This window comes from Calypte anna, chromosome 12 (assembly GCF_003957555.1).
Source record: "Calypte anna isolate BGI_N300 chromosome 12, bCalAnn1_v1.p, whole genome shotgun sequence".
Taxonomy (NCBI): Eukaryota; Metazoa; Chordata; class Aves; order Apodiformes; family Trochilidae; genus Calypte; species Calypte anna.
In genome coordinates, this window is record NC_044258.1 from 14444365 (window position 1) to 14465386 (window position 21022).

At 44.1% G+C, this 21022-nt stretch overlaps 2 protein-coding genes across 3 annotated transcripts in view; both read left to right on the forward strand.

Moving 5' to 3' along the window:
- SYNPR (synaptoporin) overlaps positions 1–2285 on the forward strand; it is a 101913-nt gene extending 99628 nt beyond the window's left edge. Inside the window, exon 6 of one of the 2 annotated variants that reach the window (XM_030458287.1) lies at positions 510–776. In XM_030458287.1, coding sequence (XP_030314147.1) covers positions 510–776 — 267 coding nt within the window. Of the gene's footprint in view, positions 1–509 lie in introns of both variants that reach the window. The other variant, XM_008503862.2, reaches the window with a different exon arrangement.
- A 5735-nt stretch (positions 2286–8020) lies between these two features.
- Positions 8021–10389, forward strand: SNTN (sentan, cilia apical structure protein). The gene is made up of 4 exons (XM_008503757.2): positions 8021–8130; positions 8719–8753; positions 9519–9658; positions 10231–10389. The coding sequence occupies exons 1-4, from the start codon at positions 8021–8023 to the stop codon at positions 10387–10389; spliced, it is 444 nt and encodes a 147-aa protein (XP_008501979.1).
- The last annotated feature ends 10633 nt before the right edge of the window (positions 10390–21022 follow it).

The following is a 21022-nucleotide window of genomic DNA, read 5'->3' on the forward strand; positions in this document are numbered from 1 at the left end:
CTTGCTCCTGCCATGCTTTTGGAAAGGAGCCTGGGCACTCCTTTAGAGAGAAAAGATTTTGTCCTTTGCTGATTCCTTTAGAAGGCCTCGAAAAGAGCAACAGAGAATTTGTCTCCAGGTTTTTGCTTTGTTTTGCCTATTTTAAAAAAACAAACCCTCTCCAGGCCAATAGACCAATTAATATCTCTCTTTTTAACGATTTTCTTTTGATTTTAGCTTTCCACACTTTCTTTACACTAAATTATGTTTTCAAGCAAGCAACAAAAAAATCATTTTGGCCTAAAAAACCCAACCTTTTTTTTTTTGATAGAAAAAGGAAAACAGACACCTGTAAGCTACAGCTCAGGGTGGTGACTGTGGGAGTTTTCTCCAGAGCGGAGAAAGTTTGGGGAAGGAGGTTGGACTGAGAGCAGCTTTGACTTATCCAAGCACCATGCAGGGTCCATAACCTTAGGCTGGGTTGTGAGACGGTGGCTTCTATATGACGAGCTCCTCTTCTCCCCACCCAGGTCTTCGGCTACTTGAACTTTATCCTCTGGGCAGGCAACATTTGGTTTGTGTTTAAGGAGACGGGTTGGCATTCCTCAGCCCAGCGGCACCCTCCGGATTCCATGGAAAAGCAGCCCAGTGGCTACAACCAAGGTGGCTACAACCAAGACAGCTATGGGCCAACTGGTGGCTACAACCAGCCAGGCTCCTATGGCCAGGTGGATGAATATGGCCAGTCCCAGAGCTATGGCCAGAGCGGGCCAACCTCCTTCGCTAATCAAATGTAGGGTTCTTGCAGCACAAGCTCTTGCATCCCTCACACGTAGAGAATTTAAGAGGTCTCAAGTTTCAGTGGCACCAGGTTTTTAAGGGTTTTTACATAAATTAATACTACAGCACAGTGTTTAATGTCAATTGAAGATCTAAGCCTGCTTCCTGAGACCAGGTGGGAGGTGGGCTTGAGTTGGCCCTTTTTTCCCCTGACTAGCTGGATACAGGCGACGTGCTCATCGCAGGTGGTGACCTGGAGTCAGTGTTGTAGTATGTACTGTAGAGATAACTTTATGGTAGTTTTGTATGTGTTAAGATGGTAGAAGCATTTTGTAGCCTCAAGTCTGTAGTATTTAATATGCATAATATAACTGAATTTCCTTCTGCATTTTGGTGAACAAAAAAAAGTGTTTTAATATTATTTCTACAGATTATTCTGTATATCCGTGCATGTAACATTGCACCTAAATTTTCAAAACTGCCTGTCTGTGACTCTTCAGAGCATTTGCTTTGGGTTCTACATTTTTCTTTCAATGGATTTTACTATTATTTCGGTTAACCAACTCATCTGTAACTTAGTGCATGGATAAGCAGTTTCATACTACCAAATGTCTGGACTGTGTAAATGCAGTTTCTCAACTTCTGCCACTACATTTTGTTAACTGTCTGTTTAAAAGAAGTATGCATCTTTTATATATTTTGCAGAGTTGAATATATGGCTTACCCAAGTTCTGAATGCTTTGTAACAAATGTTTTTCCTTGAAATGGCATTCAGTAGTATATATGGTACCTGACCAATGTTTATTCCATTTAACTCAGCTAAGTATCCATTCTATAAATCACTATTTCTATGGATGTTTTGTGAATCTTTTAATGTGAGCTGTGGAAAATTAAGGACCAAGTAACTGTGTTATATGTTTACAAAGGTATTTATTTAACTAAGATAACAGAGGTGCAGATATCAGTATCCAAAACCATGAGAAAATGCCCTGTGGCTTAATACAGCAAAACATGAGAAGCACATGTATTGTTGTGTCCTTATAAAGCATAATTATTCCTTTATACCCTCTTACACTAAGAAAACCTTTCCAGCTGTGTAGTTTTAAGATTGTTAGATAGCCCTCTGTTCTGTTGCTGCTCTGAGCACTAGCTTGGTGCTACTGGAGAATGTAACTGGATTGACCAAATAACCCAGGCTCAGAGGAACTCGTCCTAAAATAGCCAGAGCCAGACTTGTAGCCTCTTTGGATTTCTCCCTGGGAAATTCAGCCCTTCCTCGTTACAGCATATGGGATGTGTTGATACAAATGAAAGCCTGAAGCACAATATACTAACCAAACTGATCATCTGCATTTCTAAATCAAAAGTGTATCATTATATAATCTTATTGTATGAGCTGTAATGTTGAAAGCATCTTAGCTTAAAACAGCTTAGTCTCTTCTATGATTGTTGTAACCAATTTATGGCTACTCGGTGGATGAATCTATATTGTGATATCTATTTGATCCTAATAAAGTTATTGCATACAATGCATGTTTTCAGAGTATGTTAATATGAAAAAGTCACTGCAAAATAACTAAGGTAATTACTAAAGCTAAATAACAGATCCTGTGCTTGACCTTATTGGTCATATTCTTACTCTTTTCCAGCACTTTTATGAGGATTGTTTTAATGTACAGTGGACTGTGACACTTCTACAGACACTTGTCATTAAAGGTCAGTATCACAAGTTTTTAAAAAACAAATTAAAACCGTGTAATTTAATACCTGCCTGCCTCTTTACCTCTCTTTCCACTGATCAGTAGGACTTGCTCAGTCCTGTGCTAACCATCCCAGTTCTGTGGATTGCTGGAAAGGCCATATTTGAGCTGTAGAAAGAACAAACAGGAATATCTAAATGTCCTGGTATTCCAAATGGGAGGAAAATACAATTTTCTGGGTCAGTGAAAGATTTTGTTTTGGCTTTCAGTTCATCTGTTTCTTGGTTTTTTAAGTTTGGAAAAAATTAGATTTAGGTTAGCCAGGAGAATGTTCAGTCTGTTTGTGTTATGTGACAAGGGAGTCCTATTTGTCCTCTTCCCCCCCACCTTTTTTTTTTCTTTTTGAAATAATTAGTTTGTGTTAGTTGATCAGGAGTATCCCAAGTGGCTCACCTAAGCCTCTCCACTAGAAACAGACAAGATGTTTTTGTGTAAACTAGCTTTCTCTTCAGTGACTTTTCCACCTTTATCAGCAGGGTACCATTTCCAAACTTTTCCATCCAATGCTGAGAGTAAGAAACTTGAGTTTTGCTTAAGTTGATTCCTGCATTTCAAACAAGCTGAAATTCTTCTGTAACCATGTGAGCACAGGAACTGCAACTTTAAAACCTTCAGGAGGTGGTGTCCCTGGAGAAAGGGCAGTTTCTAATACGTCTGGGAACAGAATTAAGATAGTGACTTATTTTGGGTATTATTTGCAGAACTCCAAACCTAAGGTTTTCTCATGAAGGGCAGAGCTGGTGGGAGAGTTGACAAAAGCAGTTAAGTCATGAAAGACTTTAATGTACCCAGACATCCTCAGGTTTGATACCTCCTTGCTGCCACACAGAGCAGCTGAGCTGGTTGTTATCCTTTGGGACTGTATTCCTCACTGGGAATTAGGAGGGGTGAAAAAAAACTTTTCATCTGTAACTTCTCAGATTAACATAGCTTGGAAACAGCACAAGTGAAAAGGAAGATGGTGCGTGCACTGGTCTGTGTTACGTAAGAAAATGTTTCCTCTGTGTTCCTCTGGATTCGGGCTTTATCACATCCTTTAGCAATTGATGAGAAATTGGAAGTTTATTTGAACTGGGAGTAGTGACTGTAGAGCGAAGTGTTGAGCAGCAAGATGAAAAAGACTGTATTTGATGTTTCCTGGGTGTAAGACAAATAGCTAAGGAGAGCTGAATATCCTCTGTGAAACTGCTGCTGGCAGACTGTTTGCTTTCCTGCTTCATCATTAGTGAGTGTCTCTGCCAGTTAGTTAAATAACTAGGTCAGTCTCTGAAAAAAAAAAAAAAAAAAAAAAAAACCAACAAAAAACCCAAACATGTTCCTTGATCTTCTGTGCTGTCCCTCCTGTTTGCCCATGTGTTTCTCTTTATAGCCCATTTCTCAGCTGCCAGAAACAGGAGTGTAGCTGCATTATCAAGCCCAGAGCTGTGGAGGAGGAGCAGGTACCTCTGGGAGTCTGGCAGGGGAGGTGGAAGCTCAGGACTTTCTGGGTGCCTCAGAGGCCAAGGAAGAGGGATGCTCCCAATCTGGGTTAGGGTCTCCCCTGGAGTGGGGAAGGGAGGGAGTTTGCAAAGCTGCAGCAGCATCCCCTGCATGGGGAGCCTGGCTGTGGGTACCCAGGGGCTCTGCAGCCTCCTTTGCTCCTTCCCTGGCACATCAAGAAGACAAGGGTGAGTTTAGATGCCAATCTAGCCCAGGCCTTTCTTTGACAGGGTATTTTTTTTATTGTGTAATACTTTATCAGATCCAGTCTCTCAGGCCACTGAGATGCCTGTAACAGAGCCTAACTTATGGCCAGGGCTTGAAGAAATTTTGTGCTCCCATTGCATGAATTCATATTGCAATTGCCTGACCTGATTAGATTAATTATTTCCAATCTGTAGATGCTCTCAATGTGAATAAGCAATTCAGGATCTAGTACTGAATTATTCTTGGCTGAAACTCTCATGTGCTGATAAAAGAGACAGTGGCATACAACACCCATTGCAGGTATCTATAGTTCATTTTCTGACATTATCTTCTGAGTTTCACATTTCATATTACAGACAGATAAAGAGCTATCAAGTACATAATTTTGCAGATTTTTTCATCCTTTCCTGAGAAAGTGCTTCTCATAATGTGCCATATCATGTCATAAGCATTAAGTCCTCTGTCTGCTAGTTTTAAGCCAGCTTTTATATGTGAAAGGATGGGCTACTTAGCTTATGCTGTCCCTGACTTGCCTATTCTTTTACAGGAATATTTTTTATTTTTTCCTTTTATGAAACCCAAAAAACTTTTCCTCCTGGAATTATCTAACAGAGGCAATATTCTGTACTTTAATATTAATATCTGGTGATGATTGTCCCCTCGTTTTTCAGTACCATACATCCTCAGCATGAAGATCTTGTCATTTCAACAGAAATTGTAATAGTTGAGAGAGAGGATGGGGGAGGGTGCTCAATTTGTTGCATTTAGCTACCAGTTCCTTTGCTTCCATTTTCAGAGCTCTGTCCTTATTAAATAAGACTCTTTAAATCCCCCGTTACCCTGCACAGCATTGGATCTACTCTTTGCATCCCATTGCGCAGAAGGTGAGGAGAAGATCCTTTCCCAGTGAGGCTGAGTGACTGTCCCAGGCAAGAGGGACAGAGTCACACCATGACTTGGGGCTGGTTTTGGGAGGCCCCCCTATAGTGAGCACATTAGACCTGCTGCTTCTGCTAGGTTTCCCCATGTTAAGAAGTGGATTAAAAGGGGTGCAGGAAGAGGTATACAGTACAAGGCTGTGGCAGCCAGTCCTGCTTTGGGCTAAGATGGAACATGGGGCTATTAAGTCTTGGCTCTTTGGAACAAAAAAAAGATGTGGGTATCATGTAAGATAAAATTGACCTGGTCACAAAGAATCATAGAATGGTTTGGGTTGGAAAGGACCCTAAAGATCATCTTGTTCCAACCATTTGCCATGGGCAGGGGCACCACCCACTAGAACAAGTTGCTCCAAGGCCCATCCAACCTGGCCTTGGATACTTCCAGGTATGGAGCAGACACAGCTTCTCTGGGCAACCCATGCAAGTGTCTCACCACCCTCATAGTGGAGAATTTCTTCCTAATGTCTAACCTAAATCTCCCCTCTTTCAGCTGAAAGCCACTACTCTTCATTCTGTCACCCCAGGCCCTCATGAGAAGTCCCTCCCCAGCTCTCCTGTAGCCCCTTCAGGTCTGGAGAGTCTGTTACCTCCCTGGGTGCACTACTGCAGCAGCCGAAGGGTTTGCTGAAGAAATTAAGTCCAAGTGGCTTGTGGTGTGAATGCACCTTGAGATTCTGGCATCCCATTTGTGTGCCTCTGTCCCGGGGCTGTGCCTGCCTGGTGTGGGCACCCACCCAGCACCCTGGGGCCATTGCCAAAGGAGCTGTCATTTCACAGCACGAGTCTTCTTGGATTGCAGAAAGTACTTGGAAAGGATGGGCAAAACTCTGGGAAAATACCAAAAGTGAAGTGGTGACTGGGGCTTTTTTTTTTTTTTTTTTCAGCAGTTATTTTAAGTGAGCTGCCTGTAGAGCTTTTGCAGTTTTAATATCAGGTTGCATGTTTTGTACAGACAATATTGCTAATGTGTGAAAAGCGCTAAAAAAGTGACCAATAAAAGCACCTGGGTATTTCAAACAGAAATAGAGGGTGTCAAAATAGATACAGAGCAGATGGCCTGGCTCCCTGCACACCTTGCTGACCAGAATACTTGAGCAGCATGTACAGCCAAAATCTTGCTGTCTTCAAAGCTTATCAGCTGCAAAGGCAAGGGTTATCCTTGTGCCACCCTTTATCTGCTAGGCACTAATGGTCCTAGGTACACTAATTAGAATATCCTAGAGGGATAATGTACCCCAGGCTTGCTTGAACTCATTAATACCGCAGCAAAGCAAATCACCTGCTCTAGAATCCAGGCTCTCAAAAGTCAGTAGATTTAAAAAAGCTGTGAGCTGAAACCTGATCTCGGGTGGAAAGAGCCCAGAACACACTGCTTGTAGCTGATAAACATGCAACAGAGTCTGATTCTCACTCTCATTTTTACCTTGGATGCTAAGTCCAAACATTCCCATTCTGTGGATTACCCGGGATGTAAGGCTTTTCATGCCTTGTTGAATGGTTCAACAGATGTGAAAGGGAACTTTCATTTCAACATGAGATCAAGACTTTTTTTTTTTTTTTTTTTTTTTTTTTAGCTGATGGCAGATCACTAAGCCCAAATTCTTGTTTAATTTTAGTGTGTTAATTGATGGGATAATGAGCATTGATTATATGTGTTTTGGCTGCGTCATTGCAATTACAGGCTCTGTTTTATTCATGAGCCAGTCCTAAAGAACGCAGTAGAGATCTAAGACAGCTTAAACCTCTCAGAAAAAGGCTCCGAATTGTTGGAGTAATGACACTCTTAGATGGAAAATTAAAGGTTCTCTTTTCCCATGCTTTTTAAGATAATTAAAATCCAGGAACAGTAAGGTGGTGAACATCCTTATTCATTAGCCTTCAGTAATTCAGCTTCTACTAAATGAGGAAAACATTTTAATTCTCCAGGCCATCTGTTGCAGTCTCCTTTCCATGTCCTGTTACATAAAGTCTAGTTCTGGGTAAGTCTGAACATCAGCATTGTATCCTTTTCATGGGGAATGATGAGCTGGATGAAGTAGTGGAAGTCACTGTCTATTAACAGACCACCCCCGATTAAAACAACCATTTGGTCTTTTAGGTCAAAGTTATCCTGTCTAGACACCTCTAGGCAAAGGATCTGCAGAAAGGACACAGGCATCCTGACAGGCTGTGTGTGTTCTAATAGGGATACCCATGCCAGTAAATAACAAAGTTCATCAGAGCCCTTTCAGTTCCTCTAACGTGTGACTGCTCTGCCATATGGCTCCCTGCTGCTTTTGGAAGCAGGCAGCATCCATTGGGCTAGAAACCAGAGGCTGAGAGCTGGATGCTGCTTTGCAGGCAGCTGGGAAGGACAGATCTCCTCTTTGCACTGCACCAGGGGAATAAATATTCGAGCAGGAGTGTGCTCACCCAGGAGAAATGCTGGGTCAAGGCATTTGGGAACACTTGGTTTCTGACCCAGCCTATGGGAACAACTCTCTGTATAACTTGGGGCAAGTCACAATTAGCCCCAACTAAAAAAAAGTTTCCCAGTAAAATGATCATGGGTATAACTGGGTGAGTTCAGCACCTCAGTTGTTTCTGGTGCAAAGGTACATTCCCCACAGATCTGAGAAGATTCAGGCTCCATTTGGTTTGTTTCTGTCAAATTTTCACATAAAATAAAAGCCAGGCTGCTTGCTAACCCAGCAGTGCTGCCTCACAGGGGCTGCTTTAGGCACAAGCACCAAGCCAGCTCCATGATCCCCAGGTAGCATTTACATTATTGATAGGGCATAGCTGCAGGCAGGCTGCTTCCACAGGGCAGAGCTTGAATTCACCTGTTTGCTATTACTGGAGTTGCTTAGAGATCACAAACACCCCGGCCACAAGATGTGTGGCTGCAGAGCAAGTGTTCCCAGCACCAAGCAGTACTCAGTCAATCAGACAGCTCCTGCTCCCACCAAAAAAAGCCCATCAGCTGCAGCAGGCATGCCCAAGAGGTAAGTCCTCACTTTGCATCTCTGCTGTTCTGCCATTTGTCTTGAAATTCATTATCTGGATGTATTTGTCTCTATCACAAGCTATCTATTCCACTGAGCATTGCCTGCCCTTTAATGAGTTTCCAGCACTTTAGCAGAAGTAAGCAGGCTTTAAGTTTTAATCGGAAATTTATCACAGCTGTGAGACCTGCTGGAAATAAAGCCAGGTGTCTGCTCCACACTGGGAGCACTGGGGAGTGGTAGATCCCTCTGTACTTCTCTGGAGATGGGCTTAAAGCTGAGATGATTCCTGGAGCTTTTTCATCTGCTGAAGAAATGACTTGAAGGATGTTGCAATGGTCCTCTCAAAGTTATTTAACAACAACCCTAGGCTGCTTTCTTATGTGAAGAATTAGGAGCTGTGTTTTGTGTGTTGCTTGTAAAGACCATTTTTCTTTTCTGCTGTGAAGGAAAGTGTCTCCCTTGGGAAGCCCTGAGTTCCCTGGGGATTAAATGAAATGGAAATAAGCAAGGCCACTCATGGAAAAAAATATATTTACACTCAATTCACCAGGTGATAACTGTGCCTCTCTCCTCTCTCACTACCAGCATCTCTCTAGCCAAGCAGCTGGCATCAATAAAAGGTAAGGGGACCCATTTCTCCCTTGAGGGATTCAGGTCTTCGAAGGCCAGAGCCCCAGTGTAGCAAATCCTGATGATTTAGCAGAGCATCAGGGACCATGCAGACCCTCAGCTGGGGCAAGACAAGAGGGTCTCGTGGGTCCCTGTGCAATGTGCTCCTGCACTGATCTGTATCTCCTGCTTGCCTTTCCACGAAAAATCACAACTCATATCATCTGTGGTACTGGGTAGTGACTAAGGTCTGTGTGATTGCAGGCTTTGGGATGAGATGCAGGAGTGGGTGGGATGAGTCCAGCCAAATATTCCAGCCAAAATCTGAAATATATCAGAATGTTGAAGTGCAGTGCTGATGCTTAGACATGGACATTTCTGCTCAGTCAGGCCTCTAGGATGGGCCACATCTCCCCTGATAAACAACCATGGGAATCCAAATGCATCCCAAAGATGGCAAGTGTGGCCTCTCCCCATGGCAGGGCCTTCCTGGGTGCCCAGGATGAGCCTCACGCATCCCCTTGTGTTACTGCTGCTGTATGCCCCAGCTCCAACTGAAAGCTCCTTCTTGGGGTGTGTTTCCATGGGACACGAGGTATGTTGCTGTCCCACTCCAAATAAAATCTGGGCCAGGTCCTCTGTGGGTATAAACACTTTCAGTCTCATTAACTTTAATGAAACTACACAGATTTCCACCCACTCAGGATGGTTCTGACAGAGTCCTTTCAATTATACCTCAAAAGCCACTTTTTCTGATAACTTTTCCCCCCTCCTAGCTCTAGGAAAAGGCTCAGACCTTGAAAAAGCTTTTGCTACTGTGGCTTTGGTGTATAAAAACTCTGCTGACCCCGAGGGCAAGCTCAGCAAAGCTGAAACCAAAACCCTTCTGCAAACCCAGTTTGGACGTTTCATACAGGTGAGGGGGTTTGGGTGAGTGGGTGACACTGGGCTGGGTGCTTTGGGTTCAGGAACAGCACCCTGGGATCTGCAGCTGGATGAGCATCAGTCCCTGGAGTAATCCCATGGGAGGCTTCAGAGATGTGGTACAAACATCTGCAGTGAATTAGTTCTTGATGTGGAGTCTGTATCTAACAGGGCTGAGGGAACAGGGACAGCCATAAATCACTGCTGACAGTCCTGGGTGTTTGGTTGGGTTTTTTTTAAGAAATCAGGGACATTGCAAAAAAAAAAAACCAAAAAAAAAACCAAAAAAAAAACCAAAAAAAAAAAAAAAAAACCAAAAAAAAACCAAACAAACAAAAAAAAACCCCAAACAACAAATCCTCAGACAATAACAGGAGACTGTGTTAATGAAGATTTTGACTTTCTTGGTAACATAAGAAAAACTGATATGAATGTGGACATAAAAACCTAAATGAAAAGATAGAAAATACATTATTTTTTACTTTGCTGTCCTTCTTATGGTACAATAAAGAAGGAATGTCATGCTTAAACTTTTTTTTTTTCCTCATTTAACATTCTCCACAGGGGCAAGAAAACAAACCAAAATACCGGGAAATAGTGTCTGCCCTGGATGAGGAGTCTGAGAACAAAATTGATTTTGAAGATTTCATGATCTTGTTAGTCAGCCTCACTCTAATGTCTGACCTGCTGCAGGAGATCAAAAATGTGAAAACTACAAAATGATCAGTGCTTTACAAGAAGAAACCACCTGGCACTTTATAAGGAAAGCAGGAAATAACACTGACCACCTGGGTACCCTGTGCTGTTCCCCTTTAAATGCAATAAAACCTGGTTGAACTCCCTCCTGGGTAGGAGCAGTCCATGGAGTGAAATGTGGGTGCTCAGGGCCTCATGTCAGCTGGGCATGTGCTTTGGGAAGGTACAATCTGGACAGGCTTTTGGCGTGTCCCAACACCAGTTAACAGCCTGGTGCATCCCCCAGCCTGTGCAGGGAAAGCAGCCCATGCTTTCCCAGACTTCTCCATCATTTCCCACACCACTGGAGGGGGATGAAGGGGCTGCATGCTCTTGCAGCAGCATCCCCATCTCCCTTTGGGGCAGCAGCGTGTGTACCATGGCCAATTGGCTCCCCAGAACTCTCCCAGCACCCCCAGGGTGCTTCAGCCCCAAGCAGAGTGATACCAGTGATGGGTTTCACAATTGGCAGCAACTGCAAAATCTGTTGCAGCCTTTGGTAAACATTGGCTTTGGTTTCCAAGCCACCATTAACTCTTCTGAAAGGAACATTTATTTATTTTTATTTTTATTTCCTCCTCCAGCTGACCTGTTCAATGAGTGATCACTATGGAAGGAATTTCAAGCTCAGCATTTGCAATGCATCTTTGGCAGTGCTGAGCTTGTGTGACCAAAGGGGTGACTTAGTTAAACATCTCAGTCAGCTGAGTCTGCTGTTTCATGAGACTGTGAAGAGGAGAAACCAGATAAGCTAAGATGTGGGCCAGCCTGAGGATGGTGGGGAAAAAAGGGTGGCCAGTGATGTGCTTGTGTTGGAGCTGAGTGATGCTGGCTACCTGCCATGGGCTTGGTTAGGTCCAGAGACTCAGCATTATGTTCTTGTCATCCTAATCTTTGTTTGGATTCCTACCTATAAGGTCCTGCCTCAGAACCAACATTTAACCCACTGTGGCACCTATTTGGGGTGCAAGAAGTGCCTTCACACCCCAGGAACTGAGTATCTTCTGTGAAAATTTAACAAGCCCCTACCAAGACTGTTTAAGATGAGTAAGCCAGCAAAACATTGCAGCTGCTTCCATTTTCTCTCCTTCCTTGATGGAAGGAAGACAAGAATGATTTAACACACTCTGGCTGTGTGATATGGGATGGAGCTGAAAGAAGAAATGCAAATGGATGTGGTGGGTTTTGAAAAGAAGCTCAGCAGGTAAGGTGCTGCTCTGTGGGGTTTCATCCTCAGCCAGGACATGGCCTGACCTGAAGGCCAAACATTCACAAATGGTCTTTCTACACATAAAAAATTGCATTTAGACAAGTCTCTTACTCTGATGGTGGGTTGCAAGAGTAAGCAATGTCAAACCTGCAGCAAGAAGGGACAAAAGCAGCAAGCAGCCATTTCTGTCCATTTGTTTGCTCACGGAGATGTCCCTCCCATCCACCTCCCCCTGAGGGACCAGTGGCCCATGAAGTGAGGATGACTGCTCCTATCAGGTGCATGTCAGATCTCCCAGATGGGATATGTGAGCACAGAGATGGAAGAGGAGGGCAAAACCTCTCTTGAAAATCATCGATTCTGGGCTTTTGTCCTCTGAGGAAGCAGACCTTAACCAAGCAACCCAGATCAAAATGAAGACTTCATCTGGTAACCTCATCCATGCAGATATCACAGCTTCATATTGATAATGTGCTCCTCATGTTGCTCAGTCTCTTCCCCCATCTCCTTGGTTTTTGCCCAGACAGAAGACCTGTGAAAGCTTAAAAAAAATCAGCTGATACTCCTCTTTTGGGGCAGAAAGATTAAGAGAGTCCCTAAAAGGCTCTTCCCATTACTGAAGTAAAGAAAACACTGCACAGCCCTGAAAAGCTTTTTTTTTGGAGCCACTGGTGGCTTTGAAAGCACACATTTCCTAATATCCCTGTTACAACAAAGAGCCAAAAGGAACAATATTGTGAAGCCAATTAGAAAGAGTTCTTTGAAATCGCTAAGGCCCTAACACAGTTTCTGTTATTGCTGAATTCTGCCTTAATCTTGCATGACTTGAATTAATGACTTAAGAGCCTTTTTTTCAAACCAGTTCACGCTGTCATATTAGTGCATGCAACCCCTTATTATTGTGCTAGTGTGTTGTGTGTTAGCATCCACAGTCCCTGGCCTTGAACACAGTGAAGATTCAAAGTGAGAAGCAGTTCCTGAGCAGCTCAAGAGAAAAGATAATCAAATGGTATGGAGAGAATCAGAAGTGCAGGAAAACCCAAGTTCCTTGCTCAGCACATGTGGCCAAGCTGGAACTGGGTTCCAGCTGACTCTGGGCTTCTCCCACAGAAGCCCACAGCACTGCTGGGGGCACCGTGGTGGTTTCTGCAAGAGTTTCTGAAGAAAGTGAATGGGATGTGCAAGGTGTCATCTGCATCAGTCCTGAAAGTCCTTCCTGATACCCAAAAGCAGAAGGAAGCACTTGGAAGAGCTCCAGCATCTTCCTATAGTTAGGACTAGGCAGGAATTTGCAGCTTGGGTGTGGAAGCTCCTGTTTTATTAGCTCTATTTGTTGCTGCCCTGAGCACTCAGCTACCAGCTTTGAAGTTGATCGGGGGCAGACAGCATGTCTGGCTGTATCCTTGGGGAGCTGGCTAAAAGCTTGCTTTAAAGGCTACTGTTGTGCTTTGTTTTGTTCTAGCTTGCTCCTATTGGAAGTGATGGGAGTTCATCACAGATTTCTCATAGCCACAGCAGAGGCCACACAAGTGCTATGGAGCTGGGCATACAGATAAATTAATGAAATCTTCAGGTTCCTCTGCCTTAGCCCCTGTGAGTATCTGATAGCCCCTGAAGTGATGGCAGCATGAAGAGCAGCCAGTCAAAACCTGCCCTCTGTGGGCTTGGGATTTGTGCAGCTTGATTCCAGGTGTGAACAGTCCCCTTGGGAGGTTCTACAGACTCTGGAACTAAGTTTGAAGTTCTCTTCTGAAAAGTCTGAGTCAGCTCTGCAGTTACATGAACTTTCAAATGAGTGCCAGAGGGGGAACAGGGGTCAGGGAGAGCTTCAGCCTCACATCTCCATCTTCCATTTCCAAATATCAGCTCCGGATGGCAGGTTCATTCTCAGACTTTAATTAACACACCTACAGCTTCTCCCCATGACTTCTTATTTTCTATCTGGCTTTAACTTTATGGCCTGCTGGACTTGAAAGGTTTTGAAAATCCGGCTTTAGTCTAATCTCTGAGTGCTTCCCCAGATTGCAAGTGAACCCTCACATCCAGCCCTATGACTCCCAGGGGTCAGTCAAGATTTCTGCCAGCAGCTTGGGGCCACACACACAGCCCTGCAATTCTGCATAAATCTTTCAGCAAAGAGAAATCCCCTCCCCAGCTGCTTTGCTGTTATTGCACCTTCCCTAAGACCTCCTGGCTGGGGCACTGAGGAAACCTTGCAGCCTGAGGGATGTCATGTCCCATGAAAGCTTCTTGGGAGCTGCTTCTTCCATCCCCTCAAGTGGTTCTTGCAGCAGGGTGACTTTGCAGAGAGAGGTGGCCAGCAAGGTAGCAGTTAAATTGTGGCTACATGGTAGGAAAACTGGGAATGACTGGGAAGGTGCTACATGGTGCATCCCCTTAGGAGCTCACTACAGAGCAGACAAATGCTTTGCCCCAGAATTATGTTCTCTCCAAAATGTGATAGTTTGTGAGCCACAAAGGAGCACTCGGAGACTTCTGGAAAAAAAGAAAACCTCTTTGCTTCAAGCTCAGTCAGGGAAGCCAGATAAAGAACTGATGGTGGTTTTTATGGCTTTATGAACTGACAGCTATTAATTCCTGCAGTGACTTTTACTGCAGTCAGCTGTTTACAGGGTTTCCAGTGAAGCTGAGTTTTCTCACTGTATTCATCTGCTGTCCCCTCACCCCACAAGTGTTTACAGCCCTATTTCTCCAGCAAAGGTAAACAGCAAATGATGTTCAGTGGCCAGATACATCAGGCTGTCTCTAATCCCCAACAGCACAAAACAGCCATTACACTTAGATAGATTCAGAGCCACAGGACTTATCTTTTATTCATTGTTATTGCAGGAGTGAGTTTATGCTGTGCATATCCATAATAAGAGTCAGTCCCAGCACCTGGCACATATAGAAAAGGTGAAATCACCATCTCCCAGACTAGGTATAAAGGAACCCAATGGATTAGACCCAGCACTGAGTGTCTGTAGCAGAGGCCAGTTGTGCATATCTGGTGTAGTGCCTTGATTGCCATTCCTCCTGTTCAAAGGTCCCAGAAATGCCAGCTTGGAAAGGCTCTCCTGGGCAGAGGATCACAGGTGGTGCTCTGTTCCTCTGGACCAAAAGGTAAATTGAGTTTTTTAGTGAGTGGGTGTGTAATAGTTTGCCAAAGAGATAGGGAGTCTCAAACAGAGCCTGGAGCACCAATAACCCCTGGGCAGGCAGGGAGCTCCCCTGCCCAAGCTGTCCCCCAGGTGATGGCTCCTCACACAATGGCACCACAAGTGGCAGCCCCTTGCACAGAGAGGTGGCACCTTCACATTTCTAATACCTGCAGTGGAGCCAGTGGACAAATTTGCACTTGGGATTTCCTCCTCATTTTATTCCCCATGCCATGATCCAGCTTTCTCAGTTGCTCTCTGCAGGATCCTGATGTCCAGAGAAGCACCAGCCCCAGCTAATGTTCCTCTGAAGCTGCTGCTGAAGCCAGTGAGGACCCAGGACCCCTTGGGTGGAAGAAAGCAGCTGTGCAAGTGAGTGTTTCTATCCCTCCAGTAAAACCAGCAGCCCAAACAGATGTAGAAGTTCATCAGCAGGCAAAATCAAGCCCCTGCTTGTCCTGAGATGATAAATAAATGATGTACATGATACCAGGAGGAATTCTACCCTTGCAACCTCCTGCACACAGCAGCACGTTGGCCTCCAGGCTCTCTAGCATCACTGGAGCAAAGGAGAACAAGCATCATGGTAAATGACCTTTGGTGAAAGCTTTCTCTTACTGGCTATGATTACTGTGTGGCTTGTGTTAGTCAGTGTTACAAAATGAAATAGGAACTTTCTAGAAAAGCATCCAGGACAACTCTGTCTGGATAAATTGGTGTATGCTAGGTCTCTTCTTGTATTTGAAATACAAAACTGACTAGGTCTGGAAATGGTCTGGGTGTTCTTATGGTTACAACAAATAGAAAAATCTAAAATCCCACCCTGAGGCCCTTCCATGTCCTCCAGCAGTGGCCCAGAGATCCCTCACACTGTTTCTTTGGTTCCTTTTCCCAGGAGTGTCAGACTGGTTTATTTAGACACTGGGAGCTGTTGGAGGAAACCTGTGTACAAACATTAACCCATTTCCCCCATTTGCTGCTGGATTTCTCTTTATCTGATTGTTCTGCCTTCATCCCCACTTCACATTCTTTTGGGGTCTGTTTGGAGACAACAGACACTGGCAGAGCTCCCCAGGTTAAGCACTATGTGACAATTTGCTGCTCTACAGCTGGCAGGGGCAAAAACCACGTTGGGGACAGAATACCAAGAGGTAAACATCCTTTTTCTTCAGACGCTGTAGCTGGTGTCACAGCTTCCCTGGGTTTATACCCAACTGTGTGGACTCTAAAGGGCTTTGCCTAATTAATTAATGAAAACAAATTGCAAAATTACCTTCTTATTAAACTGATCTCATTGCAGAAAGAAGGCTGATTACTTCCTTGACAAACTTTAATTAGACAGCTACAACAAACTGTAGTAAAGAGAACAAATTAAAACCAGATCACATTAGATGTGGCTTTGTCAAGTGCTGTGTTAATACCGGGCAACATAAACGATGATTAAATGAAATGGAAAAGCCTTTTTTTTTTTTACCTCCTCTGGTAAAAATTTATCATATTACTAGAGGAAGAAGGGTTTATATAACATCCCACTAATAACAGACACATCAGTGAGTGTTTATCAGTGGTTTCTTTCCAACAGCAGCTCTTAACTTGCACTTTCTCCAAGACTCAGCCCTTACTGCTCTCTTTATCACTTCTCTAAAGTTGTGTTTGTAGTACAAATGACCCAAGGTTATTGCAAAGCCTCCAGGGAGGAGAAAAGCTTTATTACCTGTACACACACCCCTCAATTTCACTTTCCTTTTCTGGTTTTTTAGTGCTGGGATTCTGCTCAGCTGAAAACAGAACCCAGTTTGAGAGCAATTTGCATAAGAATTGTAAGCAGAGGCCCACACAAATTAGGCATTAATTAATGAGCACCTAAAACCTTCTGCTGAATGCATCCTGAGGTGAAGCAATGCTGGGAGTGCTCAAGTATACCTGCGGGAAAGAGTGGGTAAGCATATCAAATAAGAAAGCAACACTTCATTCTTCTCAAGTGTTTTATTCCAGCCTTTGAGACTGCATTATTTTTACCCCTGTTAGAGGATGAGGAGAGCTGCTCCTGTAGCAGAGCTGGGTACAGAGGAGCACATGTATGTTAATTCATCAATCAAAGCTTGGGATACACCAAGCTGGGGGTGCTGGGCTCTGGCTGAGGAGTCACAGTGCTGCAGGGTCCCTAAGGAGGAGGAGGCTGCTCCATCCCTGCAGCCTGGGAAGCACTTGAGTGCAAAGCAGGGCTGGGAGTACTGGGCAGGTCTGGGGTTTTGGTGACATAGCAAAGGCCCAGAACAGATAGGTAGCAGGGCAGAGATGTGGTGGAGGAGGCAGGTTCACATTTCCCAATGCACAGTCTGGTGGGCTCTGGGGGAGCAGACATTACTGCTTGAAGAGAGGTGCTTTAGGCCTGCAGACAGCTCAAGGCTGGGTCTGAGGACTTCTGAAACCTGAAGTGATGGTTTCTTATGGTTTTGGATGTATCTGTAAAATCATAGGATGTTTTAGGTTGGAAGGGATCTCAAAGGTCATTTTGCTCCAACCCCCCTGCCTTGGGTAGGGACATCTCCCATTAGACCAGGTTGCTCTAAGTCCCATCCAACCTGGCCTTGAACACTGACAGGGAAGGGGTATCCACAACTTCCCTGGGCAACCCATGTCAGTGTCTCACCACCCCCACAGGAAAGAATTTCTTCCTAATATCTAATATAAACCTCCCCTCTTTCAGTTTGAAGCCATTAGCCCTCATCCTATCACTCCATGCCCTTGTCAAAAGTCACTCCCCAGCTTTCTGGTAGCCCATTCAAGTACTGGAAGGTGCTCTAAGATCTTCCCAGAGCCTTCACCTAACATAGTGGGAAAAATCTTTCCAAAGGAAATGAGCTTTTAATGTCACTGGGAGGTAGCCATGCTCAGGACATACCTGCTGGCCCCCAGAGCTGTTTTAGCCACAGATTTCAAAAAAGAATGCTTGTTCTCCCATTTTTTAGCCCAGAAAAATTTTCTAGCAGGTTGCCTTAGGCATTTGATTGGGACCTCTCAGCTGCTGAGAGTTTCAAATCAGGTCACAAATTCTGATAAAGGGAAAATGCTCTTCTCCTGCAGAGCCCTTGGGATGGAGGTCAGGCTGCTGGACTTGCCCAGCTGAGCAGAGGGGAGAGCTGGTTTGCATGGCCTTTCAGGTATGTAAGATGTCCCCATGCGTCTGAGTTTTATTGTAAGCACGTTATTGTACAAGAAAAAAAAATGCTGGTGTTAATTGCTGGGGAAGAGGAGGTGTTGGTGTTGAACTCAGGCATGAAGCTGCCTTGAGCACAAACCTTTTATTCTGGTAGCTTTAGGAAGTTCTAGTCTGCCCTTGCTTTCTTCTTTTTATTTATTTATTTTTTATAATCACTAAGACCTTGGGAAAGGCAGGATTGTCCCCCTGAGCTGAAAGCTCTGTGAGCTGTCTGTGTGTTCATCTGGGAGTGTTTTGCTATAGACAGTTATTTCATAACAAGATCCTTGGCTAGATGTATGCAGCTTAATGAGTGCTACAAGCTAACAGGTCTAATAGGTAGTTTAAAGTCAACTGAAATATCCAACCAGTTAGTTAAAATAGTAGACTAGAGCCTGAATTATTGATTAATAAGCAACTGAAGTGAAACTCTTATGTTTTTAAACTCTGTGGTACTAATTGCTACAACATCTCAGCTCCCTATAATAACTGATAAGAACACAAGCTGCCTTTATGGGCTCTTCTGGAAGCTGTTTGTGTGGCTCTACAGGGTGGATGGAATTTCTGGTTTGCTTTGAGGGAAGGCTTCTAGCTTGCTGCTGAGATGTTTCTACTGTCATTGCCCTTCCAGAGCCCTGCATTGCTCCTGTGTTAGCTTTGGTATTGCTGCTGCCTCTCTGTGAGAGGGACTGGTACCTGCTACCCAAGGCAACTCTAGAGCAAAAGGAGTTGCTACTAGTGCTTATATATGTGTGTATATGCATATAAATATTTCAGATATATTAGATAGATATATTTAGATAGGTAATATAGATAATATATAGATATTATCTATAGATGGGTAATATAGATAGATAGATAATATCCAGATAGATAATATTTATAGTATATTTTGGCTTATATATGTACAAGATATATGTGTAATCTGTACAAAAGATAGCAATTAATATGTTTGCTAAAGATAAAAATCTCTGTGTGTATAGATATATTCAATCTCCTCTCTATCTTGAATTATTTCACCTATAAACTTCATTTGCTGCCAAGTGACTTTCCAGGCCACATACAACTATATTTTGCAGTAGGGGCCCCTAGATACCTCCCACCTCTGTGGAAAAACTGGGGCTAATTCCTATCCTTGTGAGTTTTGTGGGGTTTTAATCCCTACCATTACTGATGCATTAAAGGATTTTTCCCTCTGGTCCTGTGACATCATAGCAGCCTTATGTTCTTTGGAGAGGGACTTTGTCAAAAGCCATTTGGCAACAAGATGCTGCTAAGGGGTGTAGGCAATCATTCTGCTGGTCACCACTCCTCTTGTGTGGTGGCTCCTCTGCCACCCCCCTGATGCTGTTTTTGACAAAGCTTCCCCAGTTTGCCAGGTACTGGAGCTAACAGTGCTCTGTCCCCCAACTCATCCCGGGGCTCTCTCTGCATCCAATATGGCATTTGTCATCTCTATGTCTCTGGTATTGCTGCTAATGAAAGAGGGGCTGTCTCTCCATCACGGGCTGCTGTGGGTAGCATCTGTGGCTGGACATCTTCAGAAAGTGCTTTTCCTGTGAGCTGAGTATTAGTTTACTGGTGGTAAGAGTGTGAAGAGTACAAAGAGTACAAAGCCAGCCTTTCTTATACCTTAATATCTCTCGTCTCTCCCTGATGATCAGCACTGAAAATATGCCAAATGTTTCATGAAGGTTTGGGTTTTTCCTGGTGTGGATCAACTTTTGTTTGTTTGGTTTTAACCTGATTGTTCAGAAACTCTTTCACATCAATAGAGCCCATTAGTTCATAGGGAGGTGGCAGAGGAATGCGGGGCCATGGTGACAGCAGCTGGTTCCCAGTGTCTGCTCACGGGTGCTTGCCTGCACCAGTAGTGCAAGCTGCAGAACTGCCTTGGCACCTCCTATTTAGAATCTCCTACATCAGGTGTATCATCATCATGTCTCCTGAATCCACTGCACTGAGCTCTCTCCATACACTTTAGGATGCACAAACCCAGCTTCTGCCTCTTTGTGATCATTTCTGATTCCCCCCCAGCCCAGGCTTTGGCACAGGGACTCTGTCGTGTGCCTGCTGTGCCACAGGGCCAAAGAATCAAAACCAAAAGTGCATGGAATATTTAACAAGTTGTTTTTTTTTTTTTTCCCCAACAAGTTCTCTGTGCTTTACTGCAGGGCTCTTCACTTGATGAATTAATGTAAGACATGCTAATGTACCAGCAATGGCAGCAGGAAAAGATCTATCTGCTGATCCCAGACACAACAGATTTCAACTGTGTTCTTGAGCATGGTTCATGCTGATGCCACGAAGAATTGTCATAAAAATAATAGCAGTATCTGTGCTTGCTTCTGAGGAAGGTGTTCATGGCTTTTCATTTCTCTTCTCCCTCTGTTGGGATTGTGAGGAATCATCCCTGTGAGTTAGGATCAGGCTGGTGGGAATCTGCCCCCAAGTGCAGAGCTGAGTCCTCCCAGCAGGCACAGCTTAAGACTGCAGTGAGAATGTCTCTAGCTCACTGCAAAACAGGTTTTACATTTTATTTTATTAAAAGACTATCTAAAAAGGGTCAGACCATCTCTGGCTTAACCACAGAGCCAATGTTAGGCCAGAGCTGACAGACACAGACACCTGGGGGGTGATGCTACCTTGTCCTGGTGTATTTGTACAGGCAGTGCATTGGCTCAGGCTTTCCATGCATAACCTGTATAAACAGAGGTCTGCTGCTGGGATAAAGGAAACTTTTCCTGTATTTCTAGAAGCAGTTTTCCTGTGGTCACTGTGCACAGTGACACGGTGGTACTTCCACAGCATTTAATAATAATCATAGTTTGCACATTGAGAAGCAACTTTACAACTTTGCTGTCTGCTTGCGAGCTCTCAAATGCTGCCCATTGAAATGGAGCCACCTCGAGATGCCTGTGCCTGCAGAGACCTCAAGCCAGAGGGGACAAGATTGTTTTGTTGCTATTTTGAGAGATAAATGACCTGACTGTGAGTGGCTGTCTGCTCACCCAAGGAGCATTTAGTCATCTGGCGTGAAGCGGAATATCT

Excerpts from the sequence above, each read along its gene's own strand:
- SNTN (XM_008503757.2), top strand. The coding sequence starts at position 8,021 with ATGTGTGGCTGCAGAGCAAGTGTTCCCAGCACCAAGCAGTACTCAGTC. Across the intron at positions 8,131-8,718 it reads GCAGCAGGCATGCCCAAGAG|CATCTCTCTAGCCAAGCAGC; the intron begins GTAAGTCCTCAC and ends TCTCACTACCAG. Across the intron at positions 8,754-9,518 it reads GCAGCTGGCATCAATAAAAG|CTCTAGGAAAAGGCTCAGAC; the intron begins GTAAGGGGACCC and ends CCCCCCTCCTAG.